The sequence below is a fragment of the Lontra canadensis genome, unplaced genomic scaffold (assembly GCF_010015895.1).
Source record: "Lontra canadensis isolate GAN:19392208 unplaced genomic scaffold, GSC_riverotter_1.0 scaffold111, whole genome shotgun sequence".
NCBI lineage: Eukaryota > Metazoa > Chordata > Mammalia > Carnivora > Mustelidae > Lontra > Lontra canadensis.
In genome coordinates this window covers 155,547-176,769 of record NW_022631105.1, presented here as the reverse complement: position 1 = coordinate 176,769, position 21,223 = coordinate 155,547, and the positions used below count along the sequence as shown (strand labels likewise).

Sequence of the window (21,223 nt, the reverse complement as noted above, 5' to 3'; positions counted from 1 at the left end):
AGGGGAGAGCGGTAGGCCCAGCCCAGGGGCGCGTGCGGGTGAGGGCCGGAGGCTGGTATGGAGTCATTCACATATGTGGCCAGTCTGAAGGCAGGAGACAGCCAATGGAGTCCAGAACTCCTCTCTTCCACTTCCCAAATCCCACAAAATGACGTCAAGTTTGAAAGGGCAGCGCTCAAAGATATCGTCAGCTTGGAGCACAGAAAGCACACTCCTGTGCTGAGTAATGAGGGAGAGGCGGCCAGGCCTGTGGAGGGCGAGGAGGAAGAAGCAGGCGGCTTGGCCCACCAGGAGGGCTCTGGACATGGGACACTGAGCTCGGCTTGGGGAAGAATTCGGGAGCATCACGTCAAGTTTGCACTCTGAGCGGTGAGACCTGCATTCTTCCTGCCCTTGCCAGGTTCTTCTGGAGCCTGAGCTGATGTCACCCAACAGCAGCAGAGCCCATGGGAGGCCCCAGACCAGCCAGGCCAGCTCAGGCCGGAGGATGGAGCACCCAGGAGGAGATGCTCTAAGAAGGAAATAGCACATTGTGAGGACCTTGCGTGTCCAGTTGTCTTGAGAGTCACTGGTTGTTCTGGTGCAAAGTGTGATGCTTAATTACTAATGTATAGACAATGAAGGAGCAGGAGAATTAGCCACTTAGTGTTCCTGGAAAAGCCCAAAGTTATACAAGAAACGACGATTACATGGTCAGCTGCGACCCTAATAAGATAAGCCAACAACTGTGACATGACTGTGCTGGAGGGCAGGTTGGAGGGGGGACAGAAGTGTGACCGCAGGGGCCGGGCCTGGTGAGAGAGTGGTATGAGCAGAGACGTTACAGTTGGGAGAAAAGGCTGGTATAGAAGCGGTGAGGCCCCGGGGAGGCCATCAGGCCGCACGAGGACTCTGCTTATGTCGCGCCCTGGCAGCCTCAGCACCTGCTCATACCAGCAGACTCCGAGGGTGGCCCCGCAAACGTTAGCAGCCTCTCCTGATTCTCCAGAACTCTAAGAAGAAGGTAATGTAATGAGGCTGCTTTAACATAATGAAGACCACTTGTTTACAATAGCGGTATGATTAGAAGTGATTAAACACTGCTTGTACCCAAAGTCAGGGACCGGACGGGACCCTCGCTATCACTGCTGTCCTTCAGCACCAGCCAGGACTCCGGGCTGACGCAGCAAGCAATGGAAAGAACCCAGCGGACCATGTTGGTATGAAGCTGAGAAAAATCCTACAACCGCACTTTCCGGCACGGCAACCACTGGCTGCATGTGACCGTTTCAATTTAAATCTAAATTAGTTCAAATTAAACACAGTAACAGACCCGTTCCCCAGCTGCAGCGGCCACGCGTGGTCGGCGGTGACGGCAGCACAGCTCCCTCCACACACAGACCCGATTGTCACGGGAAGTTCTCACGGACGGCACCGACCCTGAGCTGCAGTTGAGGCCCACAGACAACTGACTAACGAGCCGCTCTTGCAAATCATGAAGAAATTTAGAGCAAAGAGAACATCCTAGCACCCATCGTTGCTGTACTGATAGTGATGCGGAGGGTAAAGGGGCCCAGAGACTTTCTCCATGCGGTGGTTTATCTGCTGAACGAGTCCGTATGAACTATCTAAGATACTTTATGAATAAATATAAGTGAGAACCTTCTGGTAAAAAATGTGTTTTTCACTTATCACACAAATATTTTCTGTCTTTCAAAACCCACCAAGAAAATGGAGGAGAAACCATCTTAATCAAATGACGGTCAGTAGCTTGGTGAATCAAAAAGCCAGAAAAAATACCTTAAACATCTATTAATTTAAAACACAAAAGTGTGTGTTTGTTACTTAAACTGGGAGCATCCAGCCAGAGGCTTTCCCTTGAGTACGGACTTGTCTGCTGGGCCTCTCGGTGTCCCTCCTGTGCAGACACACCCGAAGTCTCGTCTGGCCTTCCCACTTGGAGCGTCTGGGCTTGCCCAGTCCTGCCCAGCTCGAGTTCCAGAGCTGACCCCGGGCGTCATTCTCACCTCAGCCCGACAGCGGCTCGGCGGGAACTTGCCTTTCCTAGTTTTCCCAAAGCACACACACCGGTTTTCTCAGACCGAGTGCCTTGCTGGGACTCCGCACCTCGCATGCTGTCCGAGCAGCTGGCTGAGCAGAGGACTGAGGGGGAGTCGGAGGAGGCGACGGGTGGGCAGGGAGAGCCCTCTCTGGGAGCCTGGCCATGCCACCTGGAGGGGACCTGCCCATTTAAAGGGAAAGCAGGTCCGGTCGCCCAGAGTGAACAAAACTCTAGACTAAGCCACTCAGAAAACCCACGGAGCTTTCTTAAACCTCACAGTGTTGTCAGCGAGCCCATACACGACGCTGATGGATACGGTTCAGGACAGGCTGCGTTTGAAACGTGCTCCAGGAAGGTCCCAGAAATACAGGCACAGAGGACAAACTCTGAGGGAGGCAGCTGGAACTCGACCGACTTGAGACCATCTTGTCCAAGGGGGGAGGAATCTGCCGTAATTGAAAGGAAACAAATCCCCTCAAACCCAGTTCTGTCTCCAAGTCGGAACGCTCACCGAGGAGGCCGCATGCATAGCTTCAAGTTTGGGATTTTGTTTTCATTTTCTCAGTGACATAAACATCCACTAATTCTCAGGCAAAGCACAACATGAACCTTGTTCCTTTCACGTTACACTTTCTGTAGGGAAGGGATTCGTGAACGCTCACAAACGTTCACGGGCCCAGAGCCACACATTCTCATCTCTGCTTGTCACTGCTCTCACCCTCGAAGGCCGATGTCCGCACCAGCCCTCCCAAGACCTGAGGGCACATGCTCCCCACACTTCGGTCTTCCATGTTCGAGATACTGTGTTGAGAGCGCTGCACAGAGCCCAAGGCATGTGCCCGAGGCCAGGTTCCTCCTGAAGCCTCAAGTGGGACAGAGACAGTCTCCCCTTCTGTGTGTGGACTCTCAGGGTTTGTGTAGCAAACGTCCTGCCTTAGGTTCCAGATGAGGCTGTGACCATGGCCAGACACATGGATGCTGCCCTCTCTGTGTGAGGGTCCTGGGGTGCTGCAGGCACCTTCCTGCCCTGAGAGAAATCCAGTCCCTACAAACACCAGGTCAGAGAGACAGCTCAGGGAACCCGGGTGGGCCTGGCTCTGAGGGATAGCCTCTCTCCATGCCTGTTACCAAATGAAAGAACTAGAAGCTCAACAGCGTGACTCACCAACTGAGCTGGAAAAAACCCTTTTTACAAGAGCTTTGTCTGTGAAACCAGCTGTTTGTTTGGACCCGAAGCCCCAGGCAAGCTGACCCTTGCCCACCCCCGGCCCGCTGGCCCCACAGAGCTGGCTGCAGGGCTGTGCTGCAGATGGCCTCCTGAGAGGACAGCAGCTTGTCCTCGTTCACCAGGTGCTCACAAGCAGGGGAGCTCACGGGGAGGGGAGCACACGGGCAGGCTTCGAGGGCCCGAGATCCCGGGAGACGCTGTGACCAGAGCTCTCGCCTCACTTAAGAGGCCAGACACAGGGGGCATCCAGGATTCAAGAGGCCAGATGCGGACCCTTTGATTCCTCCAGTGCTGGTCAGCACACCTGAAGTGACCCTCTGACGTTGAGGCCTCAGGTCACTGTGGTCGGCTGGGCTACTTGTGATTTTTGCTCTTGGCCCGAAGGCTGCCTTTGGAGCTTTTGGGGAGCAGCTGCAGTTACAACTGGGGGCGACTTGACAACCGTCTCAACCCTCCCTTGCTGTGACTTTCTACTCAGAGACCAGTCCCCAGTACTACCACTCGTGGACACTCAGGCCTCGGTTTCCCGGTGGCCCTGGCAATTACCATCAACAAGCCGCCCCACAGAAGCCAACAAGGCTGTCCAAGACGCCGCCTGCTGATGACGAGCAGGGTCCCACGTCCCCACCCTGTGACCATGATCCCGAGAAACCCTCCGCTGGACCTGAAGCCTCCGAAACACACTCTCGCTCGTAAACTTTCCCACCAGCCCCTCCCTCGGTTTGCTCGGTTTCGGGTTTCCTCTTCGGCTCTCTCTGCACACTCCCTGTTCGGGTGGCTGTTACTCTAAGCCCCACGGAACCCAGTTAATCTGAACACGAGCAGTGATGACCGAGTCCTACCAGACGAGGGATTCCTTCTTCCTGTCGTTCTACGGATGAGCATTTACATCGTGTGCTTGTAAAATGCCCACCGGTGGGACACGGTGCGCTGCCTCCGTGCCTTCGCTGAGCTGGGCAAAGTGCGCCATCGGGAAGGACGACCCTGACGGTTGCGGGCAGAAGCAAAGCAGGAAGGAGCCTTTTGAGGGGAGACCCCCCAAAGCGATGATACGTCAGAACTAACGCGTGTGCTTGTCTCAGAGACGTCAGTGTGGTTAAGAGACAAGCCCATGCCAGAGGGAGCTGCCGGAGGGGTCTGTAAGACAAGCAGCCGGAACTGCGTGGGGCGTCCGCGGGGCAGACGCCGGACAGGGCTGGGTCCCACGTAAACTTCTCTTCCTTCCTGATGCAGCACAGCTTGTAGCTGAGAGGAGCCAGGCCCTCTCAGCGACCACAGGGACAAGTACTCATTTCTTCAGCAAGTGTAGACTGTGCACCTGCTAGGCCCCGAGTGGTTCCCCGCACCAGGAGGGCCGTGACCGAGGGCTCCTCCCACTAGCAAGCACCGCAGGGGACTACGTGTGCCCGCAGAGACATCACCGGGGGCTGGCTCTTCCGCATTCCTGACTTGCACACGGGCCACAGGGCAGGTCAAACCTTGGTCCCTGAGAGCAACCACTAAGGAGGCCTGGACCGTGGCAAGGGCCATGCCGCTCCCTCAGGTGCCTTCGGGGCCCCCGGGCAGGGGCACACAGGGCCTGCGGAAGACACTTAGGGTGTCCAAGGAGTGTTTCACAGACAATGCCAGGGAATGCCCATATTCTGCCCAATTAGGGTGCTGCATACGGTTCTCCCGCCTCGGGAGCCGGGACGAGAACACAGCTCAGGTCTGCACGTGCTGTCTGCTGGGACGTTACCGCGGGATCGCCCTGTGAAGATGGATCACTTTGAAAGTCTGTGTCTGGGGCAAGAGAGCTGTGTTCTGGGGTTGGCAGCACAGCTGGATTCTGCAGAGGGAGTCCCACTCTGGGACTTGAGCTCTCCCCAAACCAACACTCCAAGTCCAGAATTAACCAAGGCTGTGAAATGAACAAAAGGATTTTTCAAAGAAGAGGTCCAGTTTGAACCTATATATTTAAAAAAAACACATCGAGTCCAATGAGTCCCGAACACGGAACTGTCTTCCAAGTTGAGCCTGAGCCAACCTGGTGCCCGCGACTGGGACTCTGTGCCGGCCTTGCTGCTCAGGGACGGGCTGCCAGTCCCTCCGTGGCAGGAGCAGCGCCCACACCCCTCCTCAGGCAGCTGGGCATGGCCAACCTCGGGCAGCTTACGTAGGCCCTAAAACGGCGTCTGTTAGGAACGCCGCTGAGCGTGCTAAATCGTGTACAGCACGCGGACGCCCTTCCCCACTACGATGTTTACTGCCGTGACCTTTCGTAAACAGCCTCTATTTCCTCTTTTTTTCTAAAGATTTTGTTTCTGTATTTTTGGGCGGGGGACACATGGGCTGGGGGAGGGGCAGAGTGGGGGAAAGAGAGAGAGAATCCCAAGCAGACTCCCTGCTGAGCACAGAGCTAGACGTGCAGCTGGATCTCACGACCCCGAGATCACCACCCAGGTGGAAACCAAGTTGGACGGTCCACTAACAGAGCCACCTAGGTGTCCCTCTTTCCTCTCTTTCCTTAAATGTTCAGAGTTTCAAAAGCCTTCCTCCCAACGTCCGTGACAACGTGGGGCCGCGGGAACGTCTGCGTGGGCCAGAGAGGCACAGGCAGATACGCAGAGACTTGAAGCTGAGGGAATCCTGCCATGCCACGCCAGGATAATATTCCACGGACTCATGGTCAGGACTTGGGTGACTTGGGGTCACTCCAGGACGTAGACCTACGGTGTTACGATGAGTGAGACAAATCACACTCGTACACAGCCTGGCAGACGCCCGGCTGGGTGTGACCATGTGTGCAAGGACCCACGCAGGCACAGAAACGCTGGGCCCCGTGGCCCCACGCCAACAGGGTCTCTAGCTGCTCTATGGCCGGCCCCTGTGGAAGGCCCTTCTGGGCTTGGTGGGAGGCACGGCTCTGAGCAAGGTCTGCGGGACAAGAGGATGGGTGTGCAAGTCACCCAGGGCCCGGGGTGACCAGTCAGTGCCCTGGGCCCTGGTTCTGGTGAGCCCTCCAGCCCCCATCCAACCAGGAGGGCAGCCTCCTGTGGGTCCTGCGCATACAGCCCTCTCCATCCTCATTCTGCCCTCCCCACCCGCCTCTACCTTTAGGTCTGGCTTGGGCTGCCTCCTCCTGCCCTAGGGCCTCTCCTCCTCCCCATTCTTCCCTTCTGCTTCCATACACATTCGGGGCTCCCACCCTAAGGTGCCTCTTCCTCCGCCCTCTCCTGGGCCTCCTGCTTTTCTGGAGGGCAGTTTGCCCCCTCTGCCCAGCTGTGGGGACCTGCCTGGTCACCATCACTCTGCAGTGGGCAGCTGGCTGCCCTGGTCCATGCAAACGGCTCTTCTCATCGCCCTCCACAGCAAACATCAGCGTCTCCCACCCGGATGTTACCAGCGGCTTCTCTGCTCCCAGGGCCACCCTTGTTGTTCCTCTCAGAAGCACCTGCCTCTTGAGCTGTCCTAAGCATGGCTCGAACCCCACACCCCACGGCTCAGAGCTCCTCCCTTGGCTTCTCACTCTCAGCAGTCCAGGTTGTGGGTCGACTCTGCTCTCCCTTCCCTGTTCCCAGCCCCTCACCCCAGGCTAAGGCTCGGCGCCCCTGACACGTGTGTCTCCCCCTTTGCTGCATGTCCAAAGCCTGCCTCTCCAAGCTCCGGCCCCCGGAAAATCACTCCCTCCTCTGAATCCCTGTGTGTGTTTTGGAGCCAGGAGACAGTCTTGCGAGGATCTTTTCGTGCCCCAGTGCACGGAGCCCAGGGTCTCACAGGACAGAGCAGTAGCACTGGGGGGACAGGAGGACAAATATGTTGCCCTTGTCCCTAGGAGCTACGCCGCCAGGCCTCACCCCCGCTGTCCTCGCAAACAGGCCTCTCCTCCGGCCGCAGGGAAGGGCAGAGCTGTGCGAACTCACAGATCCGCTGCAGAGCGGGGGACGCTGCCTCTTCCGGCTGCTGGACTGAGGCCACAGCCAGCCTGATGCCCCAGGGGGCAGGGTGCAGATGTCGGCCACTGCGCCCGCGGCCTATCATCCCTGCCACGAGGTCTCCACCCGCGGAGAAACCACGGCTCGTGCGGCGGGTCCGCGCTTACATACAGAGAAGCGGAGAACGGACTCGGCCCCACCAGGGCCAGGATGACAAAACTCAGGCCAGAGGCACCAGGAGTGAAAGATGGTCCTGTCCTGAGACTTCAAAACCACTGCTGTTGGCCAGAAGAAAGGAAACACTGGTTCCATGACTGCTGTAGTGGGCATTGGAAACCGTTATCCAAAGAGGTGGCTTGGGCCAGACGCGCTGACAGTTAACGATGAGCATGCAGGAGAGGTTAGGCTCTGTCCCAGCTAACAGATGGTGGAGCGTCAAGGAACTTCCCTTCCCTTTGAAGCAGACTTTAAAGAGGAGAGAAGGTCTTTTCTAAAGCATCTTCTCTCTAAGATGCCACACGTCACTTTGTAAAAAGAGCATCTGAGTGGGACCAGGGACCCGGGCTCTGTCTGCTGCGAGCCTGGATGCCGTGCTCAGAACGCTCTCGGGTTTCTGCACTTTGATGCGTCTCGACAGGGCAGCTGACGATTGCTTTCCCGATTAAGACTCGACTCCTCTGCCAAGGGCTCTGTGCACATCTCCCTGCCTTGTCCCAAGACAGGGCCCCGCACCACGTCTCAGGGGCACAGCACGCTGCGTGCCTTCCCTCTGCCCTCAGCACTGAGTGAGGTTTGCAGTCTGTGCCTGACAGGAAAGGTCCCTCCAGCAGATGCTTATGTGCCAAGAAGCCGAGGAACCCTGAGATGGGACCCCACGCCTAACGTGAATGGGGCCTGCGTTCGCTGTCATGACAGAAGCGATACCAAGGCAACGTGAGTTGGAAGGGAGACCACGGGGCTTGGCTGGGTGGGACTGAATCCATCCCAGGGCTGAGCACAGGACACAGGAGGCCCAACGGAAACCAGGACCAAGGTCACAGAGCAGGACGGCTGCACGTAAGTTTACGGCGAATGACCACAGTGCTGATCACCGGTGAGCTCATGAGCAAAAAGCACCCATTATTCGGGGTCATTTTCCTGTCCATCCCGTTTCTGCCTTCACTCTGAGGAAAGATAACCTAAGTCCTCAGGCATCTTCCTACCATGGTTTCTGGTTGCAAGTTAAACTGATGTTACTGTGAGTTCACACTCGGGTTCCCCCTCAGAAATCCTACTGTCTCTCGACTCCAAGCCCTGCCATCCCTGCTCACCCACAGCATTGCCACTGGGGATGTGATTCGGGGTTCCCAGGGGAGGACCATGCCCCGACCAACCTCTCTTCACGCCTTCTGTCCTGGGAGACACTGAATAAAAACACGCTGTGGCAGCTGATGACCGACGGAATCTGCAGGTGCGTCGGGAAGTGACAGCCTCATTCTCACTCAGTCCGTGCCACAAGCAAACACTCAGAACCAGAGGCCCTGGCTATGGAGCATTCCGAGGCAGTCCCTGCACTGGTGCTTGACCCAGAAAACTCTAGAAAGCCTTGCAACAGAACAGCTCCTACCTCCAAGTCCTGGTCAGGAAGGACGGCAACCTGCGCAAATAATCAAAAACAGGCGAGATCGAAAGCCAGCATGAAGGGGAGGAGGTCGTGTGGGAGCGGAACCCGTCCTCCACGTAGGAGCACCAGCCCTGTGCTCGTGGTTGTGGGTCCTGGTGGCCGAGGGGCCCAGGAAGAGACCGGGGCTGTGTCTGCCTCGCAAACGCTCCCATGCCGGCGGGGGTGGCGGGGTGGGTTGGGCTCCGGAGATGAAAGGCTGGACAAACTCTGGGTTGTGAATACAGCACAGGAGATCCCAAACATCGGTGGACTTAGAACCCAGGTTGCCAGGGCTCATCAGGGGAGAAACCCAACTTCCACTGACCGGAAAAGCAGCAGAACTTGCCCCTGCTGCTGGGAGAATCCGGAGGAGGAGGAAATCTGAGCTCAGGGGGACCCACAAAGCAAAGAGGCAGAAATAGCGGAGACGGTCGGCCAGCCGCTGGGCCGAGACTCGGCGGGTCTTAGAAGGAAGGACGCAGAAGCTAACGTGGTCCAAGCAGGGCAGCGTGAACCCCCTCGGAGTTCCTTCCTGTGATTTAATGGGCATCAGGTCATAGCTTTCTCCTTCCAAACAAGATCAGTGATCACTGTGCTGCTAGGTGTGCGGAAGCCCTGTTTGCTAGAAATGGGTTTCTGGTTTAGGATTCCTGATAGGAGTCTGAACACAAAATTTAATTCAGGTTAGAATTTATTTCAGTGAGATTCATTTCCTATAAAAAGTAAATTTCAAGTCATTATTTTCAGAAAACTCGATAAATAATTATTGGTTATTTAACTCTCTAAGGCTACTGGCAGATTTTAAGGAGTTTAGAATTAGGAGAAATCTAGTTTAAAAAAAAAAAAAGAAAAGAAAAGACCCAGTACTAAGGGGGAAAACAGATCAGACTCTTTAACTTATCGGCCCACAGAGAAGTCTGGACCAGAACAAGGGCCAACTTACATCAGAGGGAGAGTGAAAGGGAAGAAACAAGCTTTGGCATCATCCCGACCCCAGAAAGGCCGCTGCCTTCTCCTTGGCTGGTCTGACCACTGACGTCCCGAGCGGCTCCCTTCAGACCCATGTGGACAGACGACGGTGGGTGCTCTGTGTGCGCCTGGACCTGTGTGTCAGCTGAGGACTGGGACTAGCAAGTCATCAACGCGGGGTGGGCTCTTCAAGGACGCACACTCAGCAGGGAGGAGGACCATCTCCGAGCTGAAGGTGCACGCGACAGCAGGGCTCTACCCGGGCCCCTTGGCAGAAACAGGCACCTCAACGGGCGGGCATCCAAGAAGAGGTGACATCTTGATTTTCTGGGAGGGAACCCATTCATGAAATGGTCTCGTTCCTTTTGTGATGAAAAGGTGCGGAGAAAGACTGGGTGTGAAATGGGAAGTAATCGCTTCTATGTTATGGGACACGAACATCACAGAAATAAAGCTGTGAAAACAATGTTGCTTGGTCATATGATTTCATGATCAGTGGCTTGAAGCCCACCATCAAATGCTGGTGGAATGTTTTACTCACAGGAACAAATGCGGTCACTAGAGTGTGGCTCGTAAGCTACCCTAAGAGGCCAGGAGCCTGGGACAGACTAACGAGATACTACACAGCTCTTAGCAGGGTAATTACCCCAGCAAAGAATCGTCAGCAAGTACACTGCTGAAGTCAAAAACAAAAAAGGAAGACAAAGTACAGACGGGCGTAAGGACATAGGGTACGACACTTCCATCAGCAGAAGGAGAGAGCGGAGGGGCCGTGTGCATCTCCCCTGTGCCTCACCGGGGGGAGGGGAGCTGCCTCCAGGGAGGGGAACTGCACGTCTGCAGTGGGAAAAGCTGTCATTAGATGTGTTTCTGAACGGGTTTTTTCCAGGTGGATGTTCACTTAGTTTTTTAATTAACATATAATGTATTGTTTGCCCCAGGGGCACCTTACTTAGTTTTTAATGTGAAGATTCTCATTAATGTGTTCAGCAAAACCTTCTTCAACATCTTTTTAAATGCCAAGCACTGCGTAAGACTCGGGCTGTGACGGGAACAAAATGTCGTCTCCCCCTTGAGGACAGCGTGGCGCAGGGCCAGCACGGCACAGGACGGCGAGCTGCGGTCACACGGCCGTGCTGCAGGGACTCTGCAGGGACTCTGCAGGGACTCAGCCAAGCAGCCGCTGCCCCGGAGCCAGAGACGCTTCTCCCCGGTGCACCCGCTTTGTTCCAGACTATCTGGGGATGCCTGTCACAGAGGCTGCTGGACGGAGAGAGTGCTTCCCTCTGGACGGAGCACCATGATGAGATAGCATCTTTTCCTGGAGCAAAGGCTGGGCAGGAGTGCCAGCAGCCTCCTTGGGACACTGGGGGCTCCTCAGCTGTGACACAGGCTGCTGTGGGCACTGTGTCACATGGCTGTCCTGCATCGCTCCCGGGGGGCTCGGGAGAAGGGAACCATGCGAACGTGGCTCCCAAGCTGCCCGAGTGCCAGGGGCAACCATGTCTGTCTGGGGCCCAGAGTCCCGAGCCTTTGGCAGGCCTCTTTGCTAACCTGCCAGCTTGCAAGTAGGAGACTCCAAACCCCTCAAACCCCTCACCACTCTGGACAAGTAGATCAAAGTCAAAGAAAAGGGAGTTTTTTAGTCTAGCACCTCCCATGGCCCTGGTCCTAAGCTAACATTCGCCACCCTACCCTCTTCAGCCGTGCACCTGAATGGGACAGCTCCAGGTGTGGGGCTGTTGAGAAAACATGGGTCCCACCTATGTGGGGGACCAGGCCCCCAGGCCCAGGCTACAGGCCCTCCAGATCTAGGTGTAAAACCACAAAGCCACAGAAAAGTTCCTCTCCACTCTGTGCACAGGCAGGAAGACTGGGCAAAGCCTGAGTGGCTGACTCATCCCCTGCCCACCGCAGGTCAGCACAGGCCACCGCCGGGAAAAGGGCTGGACTTTCACTATAGTTTTAGGCACTGGTGGCCTCAGAGCACCTCATACATCTATTAGGAGGATTAAGTTAGTCTTATCGATGAGTCAATATTAAACGACAAAGCTCTAAATAGCTCTTAAGCTTTTCTTATACAGTGAATTCTTTAAAAGGGTTTAGAACTGAAGTCGTCTTCTGTGTGGATTCGTGTGTTTGCATTTGCTTTAGACCCAGCGCGCAGGAAAAAGAACTATCAGATTTATCCGCATGACCTCACTAAAATGAGAACTAGTTTTTCCTTGTTTCTGTTTTCACACCAACTTCTTAATCCTATAGGATTTAAAAGCAGACACTACAGACCTTCTCACTTTTAACTCCATGAAGCAAATGTACACTCTCTTCTCACCAGTCAGAAAGCCTTCACTTTCTGCTTCTGGTTTCCCTCATCCACAGTATCTTTATTCTGGTAACTTATTCCTATTTATATCTCTGGCATTTGAACCATGCATATCTCAACGAGCAAACAGAAAAAAAGGACTTTAGAACACCAGTTGTCCTTCTTCACAGAAAACCGAAGGGAGGCCAGGCCCAGGACACAGTCCTATAGCTGCTCTTCTCCTGAAGGGCAGGTGGCCTGTAGCAGGCTCTTCCTGTAAGTCCGAAGGTGAAATGAGTCACAAGCAGGTGTTTTTGCTATAGAGCTAATATTAATAATAAGAGCCTTCCATAAAAGAAAACATCCAAGACGGATGCTTGTCGCTGCAAGAAAACTGAGTGGCGTCTTTCTGGGCTGCTCCAAACAAGGAAGACCGTTTACAACCTTTATCCAAAACTACCATGTTCTTTCTGCTCCAGCTGATGTCACGGCGAACGAGAGATTTTCAGAGACTCTGCCCTTAGATATTGCCATCCCACTGTCTGATGTGGGTCACGTACAGATCACCCCTGAGCCACTCTGAACCCAGGCAGGAGGTGCCTGCGAAGGAGACCTTGCTGAGCATTTAGGGTGTTTTGACCCCCCAGAGGTGCGTTCGATGGTGGTGAGAGGCCTGAGGGGCCCAGACATCCTGGAGAGAGCAACCTGACAGCTCCCGGGCAATGTCTGCCTGCCCCACAGGAGGTCTGCCGGTCTCCTGCAAAACTTTTTTTTAAAGAACTAGTTGTAAACTTTTAATAAACTGGAATATTTTAGGTAAAGTCTACATTTCTGATATTTTCTGAAAATAGGAAGCTGGGCAATTTGGCACCTGCATTTCCTCACAGTAACAACCAAGGGTTGCAAGGAGCAGCTGCCAGTCGCCCCCCGTATCCCCACGGCCCCACGCGTCGGCTCTGCCCAGCCACAAGGCCATCAACTCACCCTGGGCCAACACCTTATCCTCAGGAAGGGTTGGTCAGGGACTAGGGGTGAGACCTGTGTCTTTGGAACAGAGTAAAACCAAAAGGACATTGCTTTGAATGAACTAATGCCACACTCCATCTGTGTGAGATAACCAGTAATGAAGAATCTTTCCTATACACATAAAAGCCCCTGATTGTGGCCTATTTCATAATGGCAGAAAACTGAGCTTCTCTGAACGAGTCCCATTTCTCATCACACAGCACCTGTCAGGCGAGCCACAGGCACAGACCTACAGATGACCCTCCACGCTGCTCTGTCCACTAGCCAGCCAACCCCAGGCCAACCGTGAGGAGATTCCGCGGAGGGAAAGTCATGAGCCGTATGCTATTTTTTAAATGTTAAGTGTTCCTTGTTGCCCACTGAAATAGCGCCAGTGTTCTATTTGTCATCAAAATGTTCTTGATGAATGTGGGAAATAAAGAGTGATAAGAAAGAAGCATGAAGTATTCCCAGAGCTTTTCCCTAAAACATCAGTTGTGAGGGCAGCGAGGGAAGGGGAGCTGTCACCCAGGTGCAGGCTAGGGACAGGTGTGCCATCTGTAAGAATCTGTCAACAGTAATAAAACAGAGTACAGCTTGGTCTGCAATTTCATGATGGCCCCATGCCAGCAGTGTCGACAGCACTCTTCCTTCCCCATTTGGGACAGTCTGTGTGTGTCCATGGCTTGTGGCAGAGGGCCTGGGAAGTATGGCCTAAAGAAGGCAGCAGGAAATGGCAGCGTTCGGCCCCACAGAGCCTATGACGCCCCGTGAACCCTGGAAGATGAACTCCCGCAAAGACATGGTTCTGTTCACTGCTGCTCCAGGAGGACAGTTAGTACCAGTGAGTGAATGCCATTGTGGGCAGCCTCAGAGCACATCAGTGCCCGGACTGCACAGTGATGGTGTGAGGGGTAGGGTTCTCACTCTCCAGGCGTCTTCGGATGGCCAAGTGTCACCTACTGAGAATGCAGCAGACAGCGGGCTGGCCCACCTGTCTCTGAGCTGGAGGTCTCATGGATGGTGCTGCTGGGACCTGGGCTCACCAGATGCTCACCAGAGGATTCTAAATTCTGGCTCCTGTCTGCATTGATTTTTCCTAAATCTCTTAATGTTCACTGAAGGGAATGGACCTCAGTGGCCATGATCATAGATTTGTCTTGAGGCGCTGGCTGACAGGACCTGTGTCTCATCTATCCTCAGAGCTGGCTAATTGGTCCGAAGCCGTCCTGTCCCGCGTAGGGGGGGGGGGGCCCTGGCTGCTGTGAGGTGGGTCCACAGAGTATGTGCTGTAAGTGCAAAACAAATACTCGGTTCCTAAGATTTAGTATAAACAAATTCAAAGTTTCTTGTCAATATTTTATATTGATTATAAGTTGAAATGATAATGGTTTGGATATTTTTGGATAAAGTATATTAAAATTAATCTCCCCTTTTTTCACATTTTAATGGGGTAACTAGAATATTAAAAATTATCTATGCGGTTCACCTACTATCTCTTCTGGGCAGCAGTGGTCTAGAACAAAGCCCAAGTGCGTAACTTCTGGTCTCAAGTCCCCCTGCAGGACACCAACCTGTTTTAACATGGAGTCTTTGATTTCACTTTTTGTCTTGAAAATGAATGAAGATGAAAGACAAAAGGTTTTTGCTTCTGTTATAATGTAGGTGTTATCACAGAACCTTCTGAATTTACAGACTGTGAATGTGCCTAGCCAGAGTACACATGGTCCCAGCGTGTGCAGTTTGACCTGGAGAAGGTAAAGTGAGCAAATCTGCTGTATTCACAATAGGTCTGTCTTCAGGAAAACAGAAGTCTCATTTCCCTGTTTGATTTCTGGTGTTTCCACATGGACTAAAATCATCTGGGATGTGACTAAAATTTTTAAATGTGAGAAATCAGATAAAAATATTCATTCCATGGATAATGGAGTTGTTTTTGCAAAGCATAACAATGCCCATGAAATTATTTTAGTAATTCGCTCTTATGTCAAACCATGGATACTGTTACTGTTAAGGATTAAGGCTTGGGTAGGGAGAGGGTGGCTGGGGGATGGACAGTGGGGAGTGTGTGCTATGGTGAGTGCTGTGAAATGTGTAACTCTGATGATTCACACGCCTGTACCCCTGGGGCTAATAATACATTATATGTTAATAAAAATAACTTAAACAAAGTTTATTATGGGAAGGATTCCCCGGCCCCCGGCAGTGGAAACAGACCTTTCTATTTCTTGAAGATGCAGGTGACTTTAAAACATTAAGAGTGAGGGGGAGCTATCAGCCTGCCCGGTTATCCAGCTGAGCCCCTGTACTCACCAAGCGGCTAGCTTACCTTTGTATTTTCCTGTTTGAGTCCTTAGAAGCTCTGTGCATTTTGTCTCCTCCTCCTGTATTTCCAGATGAAATCGACATTCTGGGTGAACACTGTTCACCTGGTCAAGGTTTAAAAAAACGGAAGTAACTAAAAATTTCACCGTAAGAGGAAAGTCAAACAACACTTCTACAAAACAAAACCAACTTCTCATGGTTCTAAACTGCTCCCAAATAACACTCACTTAAAAGCAATCACCTTCATATTTCTGACATCATTATTTAAAAAATTACTTTGTAAAAGACTTACAACACAAATGTAACCCTAACAGAATCTTTTTCTGTGCAGAAAACAACTTACTAACACACACATCGTCTTCTGTTCGTACTACTTTGGTAGCAATAGATTTTTTAATCCAGTGACCTTTCAGTGTCCGAGTCCTCCATTCCTAGCCCTCGATTTAGTTACAGTACACACACGTGTGCTCTCAAGACTATTCTTAATGACCATGCGCTAGCCCCAGACGCCAACCCGCCTCATCGAAGGACAGCCTTGCACTTGCCGGACAGACCTCTAACAGGATAACTTCGTTTGCAGAGCCCGAGGTCACATCTGAAACTGTTAGAGTTTGGTGTGAAGAAGATTTTCAAAAAGATCAGAGGGTAAGTAGGGAGAGGAAGAGAGGGAAGAATGTTATGCCGCCTGAACAAGAGGTGGGTGATTTCCCATAGCGATCTGTCGCGGGAACTAAAGCTGTGGAACCGGGGGAGAGTGAGAGCGCCTGTGAGCGTGGGCATCAGACAGAGCCGCACGCTTCAGTCTTGGAAGAAAAGAGTCTCCGAGCTCTGCCTCTATGAAAATCTAACGTTCTCTCTTTTTTATTTCTCCCCATCCCAAGTACTCGGACTGCAGGCTGGAGCTGCACAGCCCTGCTCTGTCTGAAGAAAATCTTGCTTTTCCTGGGAGGCAGTCGTACTCTGGGTAGGTGACGGCCACCTGTATTCACTGACCTTACTCTCCAAACGCTGGACGGGGACCCTCACCAGGTATAACGTTTCTAAACAGAATTAAAAGAAGAAAATGCTGATACTTTTGCCACAATTACCCTCACTTTTAAAAAGACACAAAATGTTCTCCCCCCGCCCCGCATTACTACTGGACAACCACGCACTGTAGAACCTCCTAGTTTCGGACAGACTGTACTTCTCCTGTATGAACAAGTCCATGGTCTTTGAATTTTAGAATTGGGAAAATTATGTTCACTTTACAAAATATTTGTCAAGGTATAAAAAGACGCTATGGTTCCTGACATTCTTGAACATGCAGAGCAACGACTGACTTTGGGACACCTTAGGGATCAAAGCTGCATTAGCCAGAATAATCCTGGTACTTGTGACAACCAGCTCTTTCAAAGCATTAATGACTAACAAGGGTCTTCTTCTTTTAAGAAAGATTTATTTACTTGACAGAGAGAGAAAGGGAGAGAGGACAAGCAGGCAGAGCGGCAGGCAGAGGGAGAGGAGGAAGAAGGCTCGCCGAGCCGGGCTGGATCCCGGGACCCTGAGACCGCGACCCGAGCCGAAGGCAGCCGCCCAGCCCACTGGCCCCCCGGGCGCCCCTAACAGGGTCTCCCTTAAACCCCGTTCCTCCGCAGGACAGACCCGGTGGCCTTCAGCCCAGACGAGGGACTTTCGTCGGTTCCCACGCCCCCAACAACGAGACGCGACACAACGTCCCCGCACAGCTGCGTCCGGGGCTTCACGGCCGCGGCTCCCGCCCCGCGATCCGGAGGCAAGACGGACACACGGACTGACCGACGCGCAAGCCCTGCCTCGGCGCAGGAGGAGAGCAAGAACCGGGCTGACCGTTCCGGACACGGGAAGAGCTCCCGGGAGCCGGAGAAGCGGGTCGCGCGGTTGCGAACCACCCGGTGCTCGGGCGCCCCGCGCCCCCGCGCCCCGCAAGGAGCCGCGACGGAGGAAGCAGAGCGCGTCCGAAGGGAGCTTGGCCGAGACACGAAACAAACACAAAGCAGCGACGAGACCCAGGAGGAGACGGAGCGGCGCCCGTGACAAGGCCAACTCCGGTCTCCGTCGGGGGGGGGCATGGCCCTGTCCCCCGTCCCTCGCTCGGGGCGACGACGTGACCGCCCCGCGCGCCCAGCCTCACGCCCCCGGGGAACAGCGGCCAAAACAGCGCCTCCTTGACCGGGTCCCGCTTCCAGCAAACCGGGGACCACACGGACGGGACTGACAGCCGCCCCTTCCCCGCCCGAGCCCTCGTCTGACCCGCGGGGGAGGGTCCCGGGGCTCCTCCGACCACCCCGTTCCCGACCCGGACCCCAGACCCGGACCCGGACCCCGGCGAGCGAGGGTGCTGGGCCGGCCCGGTGCCCGGCGCCCGGACGCGGGAGGGTAGCGCAGCTGTCGGGAGCCGCGCCCCAGTCCCCGGAGGGAGGACGCGCGCGGGGTGCGGGAGGGCGGGGGCCGCGGACGCACTCACGGGGGCGAGCAGCCAGCCGCAGCAGGTCAGCAGCGCGGGCGGCAGCAGCGCGGGCGCCCTCATCCCGGCTCGGCGGACGCCAGCGTGGGCCGAGCGCGCACCCCCGCTCCGGCCCCGCTCCGGCCCCGCTCCCGCCCCGCTCCCGCCGGCGGTCGGAGCTCCGCGCGCCCTGCAGCTGCCGCGGGGCCGCCGGAGCGCGTGGGCGGGCCGCCTGGTTCCCCGCGGGCCGCCGGCCTGGCTGCTCCCCGCGCCCGGCGACTCCGCCCCCGGCGCCCGGGGCCCCGCCCCGCGCCCCCTCCTCCCCGCGGCCCCCCACTCTCCCTCGGCCTTGCTCCCAGCGTCCCCAGCTCCTCCCCTCCCAGCCCTGCGCGCCCGGCGGCTGGCGGAGCAGAGAGACGAGCGCAGGCAGGCGAAGGGCTTGCCGTGGCCTCCAGACTGCACATGGAGAGGTCAGCGGGAGAGCGACTTGGGAGTGACCCTCTTTGGGAACAAGGAAACAGGGCTCCGGTCGTGAACCGCCACGGGTTTGCACCTACCTACGTCCCCCTCGTTAAATAATAAGCTGAAGGCGCCCCCTCAAATGTCAAGAAACCCAGTTAGGATGGGTGTGCTGCCTTCGAAGCCAGTGGGATTGGGTCGGGGCAACTGAAACGTAAGAAGAAAATTGGGGTGCGTTTGGGTGTGGGCGGACTCCCCATGTCGGCGGGTCCTGCCCAAGCCAAACCAGGAAAGCCATTCAGTCCCCCCGAGTGGCGAGTGGCGGCTGCAGAGGGGCCCGAGATGGAAATGGGCATATCCGGAAGCATCCCCTCAGCTCTGAACACCCCAAAGGATTATTTCAGGGTTAGAGCTGGCTGCTATCCAGCAGATAAGAAAGCACCTAGAAATGGAAAATGAAACAGGTAATTTTTGTTGTGGTTTTAACTTCCCATGCGAAAATAACTGCTTACACGAAACCTAGAACAAGAATACGAGGAACCCTCTACCTAGATTCAGCTGTGAAGTCTCACCGCGTTGGCTTTTTATCACTTGTGTCCTCTCTGACCGCCCTAACCACCCCCCGTGTATCAATTAATATCTATCAGTCATCTGTCATCCGTCTAGCTGTCTGCCATCCATCATTCTCTCTGGGGGGGAGCAGTCTTAGAGGCCAAGACCAGACGTTCTAGGTGGATAAAGCATGTGAGCTAGAAGCTTGCTGACCCTGGGTCCAACTTGATAAAGATTCCTTTACTCACTGTTCAACCCGTGACAAGCCAACAGACTTCCTGAGCTATATGCCCATTTGTGAATGAGAATAATGACACCTGCCTTCCCCCTCGGAGGGTGGCTGTAGGAATCAAGATCATTACTGTGTCCGTGTTTTGTTGTTGAGGGCCCGCACTCGAAACAGTACTACCCTGGGTTCAAGGCAATGTGTAGGAGTTCGTGTGATGGGAAGTAAGTGCGACCATAGTGAGACACAGGCTAATGGGAGAAGGAGGAGTTGGCTGCCCCTTCGAGGCCCTGGAGGAGAACATGTGACTGGTTAGGAGAATGGCTACAAGTGAGAGATCAAGGATGGAGAGAGGCAGCATCTCAGAAGCACCAAGGAACAACGAATGTGCTGAGAGCGTCACAGACATCAAGAGGTATGGCCCATTTGGGAGGCTGGAGAACGTGAAAGACTGTCTTGACCCAAGGGAGGACAGAATCAGTGTTGTGTGAGTGTTGGAATTATACACCATGCAGGTGGATTGCACAAATTAGACAAAATGTCTAATTCTGACTGTTCGTACCTCGTTAAATTCCCACTGATGTCGGGATGGGTGGTACTGTTTTGGGTGAATCCCCACTCTCCCAGGAATTTTCCCACTTTCCTTGCAGGGGGCCTGTGTGTTCTCCGGACGGGAGGAGGGGTTCTTCTGTAGGTTCCTGATATGGTAGACCAGTGGCCTTGTCTCTGGGCCTCTGGCACTGGCCTTGCTGAGCTGTGGTAGCCCCAGATCGGCTGTGCTCACACCTTGCTGAAGCCTTGGTCCCTGCCCTGGGCTCTGGTCACGAGGGCCCCACTACTGCCTCCCGCTCCCTGAGACCTCTTCTGACCACACCTGCCCTCAGCACCCGCACCTGACTATGTTCTGAGGTGTCTGGGAGCGGCTGTAACTATGAGACACTTTTCAGCTGCTCTCCCCAACTCCTGCCTGAATACCCCTTCTGCCAGCTCCCCCTTGCCCACACAGCATACCCTGCCTCGCACTGTTCTTGCCAGTGGCTTCCCTGGGTTTTCCTGGCTCAGCTCTGAGCCCACGGTGGAAGCTGAGCAGGTCAGAAGCTCAGAAACCCATTGATTTAGTGAAGGGAAGCCGTAGGGCTTTGTGGTCAGAAGAGAGTGAAATAGCTCAAAACTAAATACTTTCCCGAAGAGAAGAATGAGCTTTGAATACACGTACCTCTGAGGTCCTTTCAGTCCTTCTGCCAAGACTAGATGAGTAACTCTGGGGTTACCTGCTAGGGTGGAGGGTCATGGCCACACCCCACGAGGCCATTGTTAACTTGGCCTGTGAGGAAATTCCCCGTTTGCTGCAGTTTAAGTGTCTTTTAGAAGCCTGGGTGTTAGAGGTCAATAGAACGCGCACTTTCTCTTCCCGCCTAAGAAAGCCTGGGGCTTTGGGGAGCGCTTGACGTCATTCACTCAGGAGCTCACAGCGGTGTGCTGGGGAGAGCTGGGGGGAGCAGCAGGGCTCACAGGAGTGCCCTTCTGGACCCAAACCCTGGCCCCCCACCTCACGGGTAAAGCACATGTCCTGTGGTTGTGTCCTGAGTCCCTCCAGGCACGCGGCGCCCTGGCCCCTCAGCGCCCCGATGCTCAGGGAACCCTGGAGCACAGCTGCTGTGTCGCCCAGTACCAGGAGGCTGCGTCCGCTCCCCAGGCTGTGCAGTACCGTCCCCAAGATGCGCGTGACCTACTTCTCAAGGGATTATGAAGATAGAAATCAAACATGAGCCACGGAGAACACTCGCAGACATTTTTAAAAGTATATGGATGGGAAGTGCTGCTTTCAGGATGTGCCCCCCTCAGCCCCAGACCGGCCCCGGCTTCCTGGGTGCAAGATGCAGTGCGGACTCAGGCCCAGGAAGGGTCAGTGGGATCTGGGCTGCTCGTCTGCCCGGGCCGTTTCTGGCCCTTCCTATTTTCAACCACAACCAACCTATTCAATGAGATGGATTCCTTTGAGTAAACTTCCATTATGCCTGTGACTTTGAGAGACCCTGGCAGCCCTCGGTCCTTTCTGGTGAGGATCTCTTTTCCAGATAGAAAACGCCCAGTGC

General features: G+C 54.5%; 1 protein-coding gene across 1 annotated transcript in view; it reads right to left on the bottom strand.

Annotated features, from left to right (window-relative positions):
- Nucleotides 1-18,022, bottom strand: part of VIPR2 (vasoactive intestinal peptide receptor 2) — a 53,359-nt gene extending 35,337 nt beyond the window's left edge. The window contains exons 1-2 of the mRNA XM_032840241.1: nt 17,912-18,022; nt 15,431-15,530 (exon numbers count right to left, since the gene is read on the bottom strand). Coding sequence (XP_032696132.1) covers nt 15,431-15,530; nt 17,912-17,974 — 163 coding nt within the window. The 5' untranslated portion in view covers nt 17,975-18,022. The remainder of the gene's footprint in view (nt 1-15,430; nt 15,531-17,911) is intronic.
- Nucleotides 18,023-21,223: the final 3,201 nt, after the last annotated feature.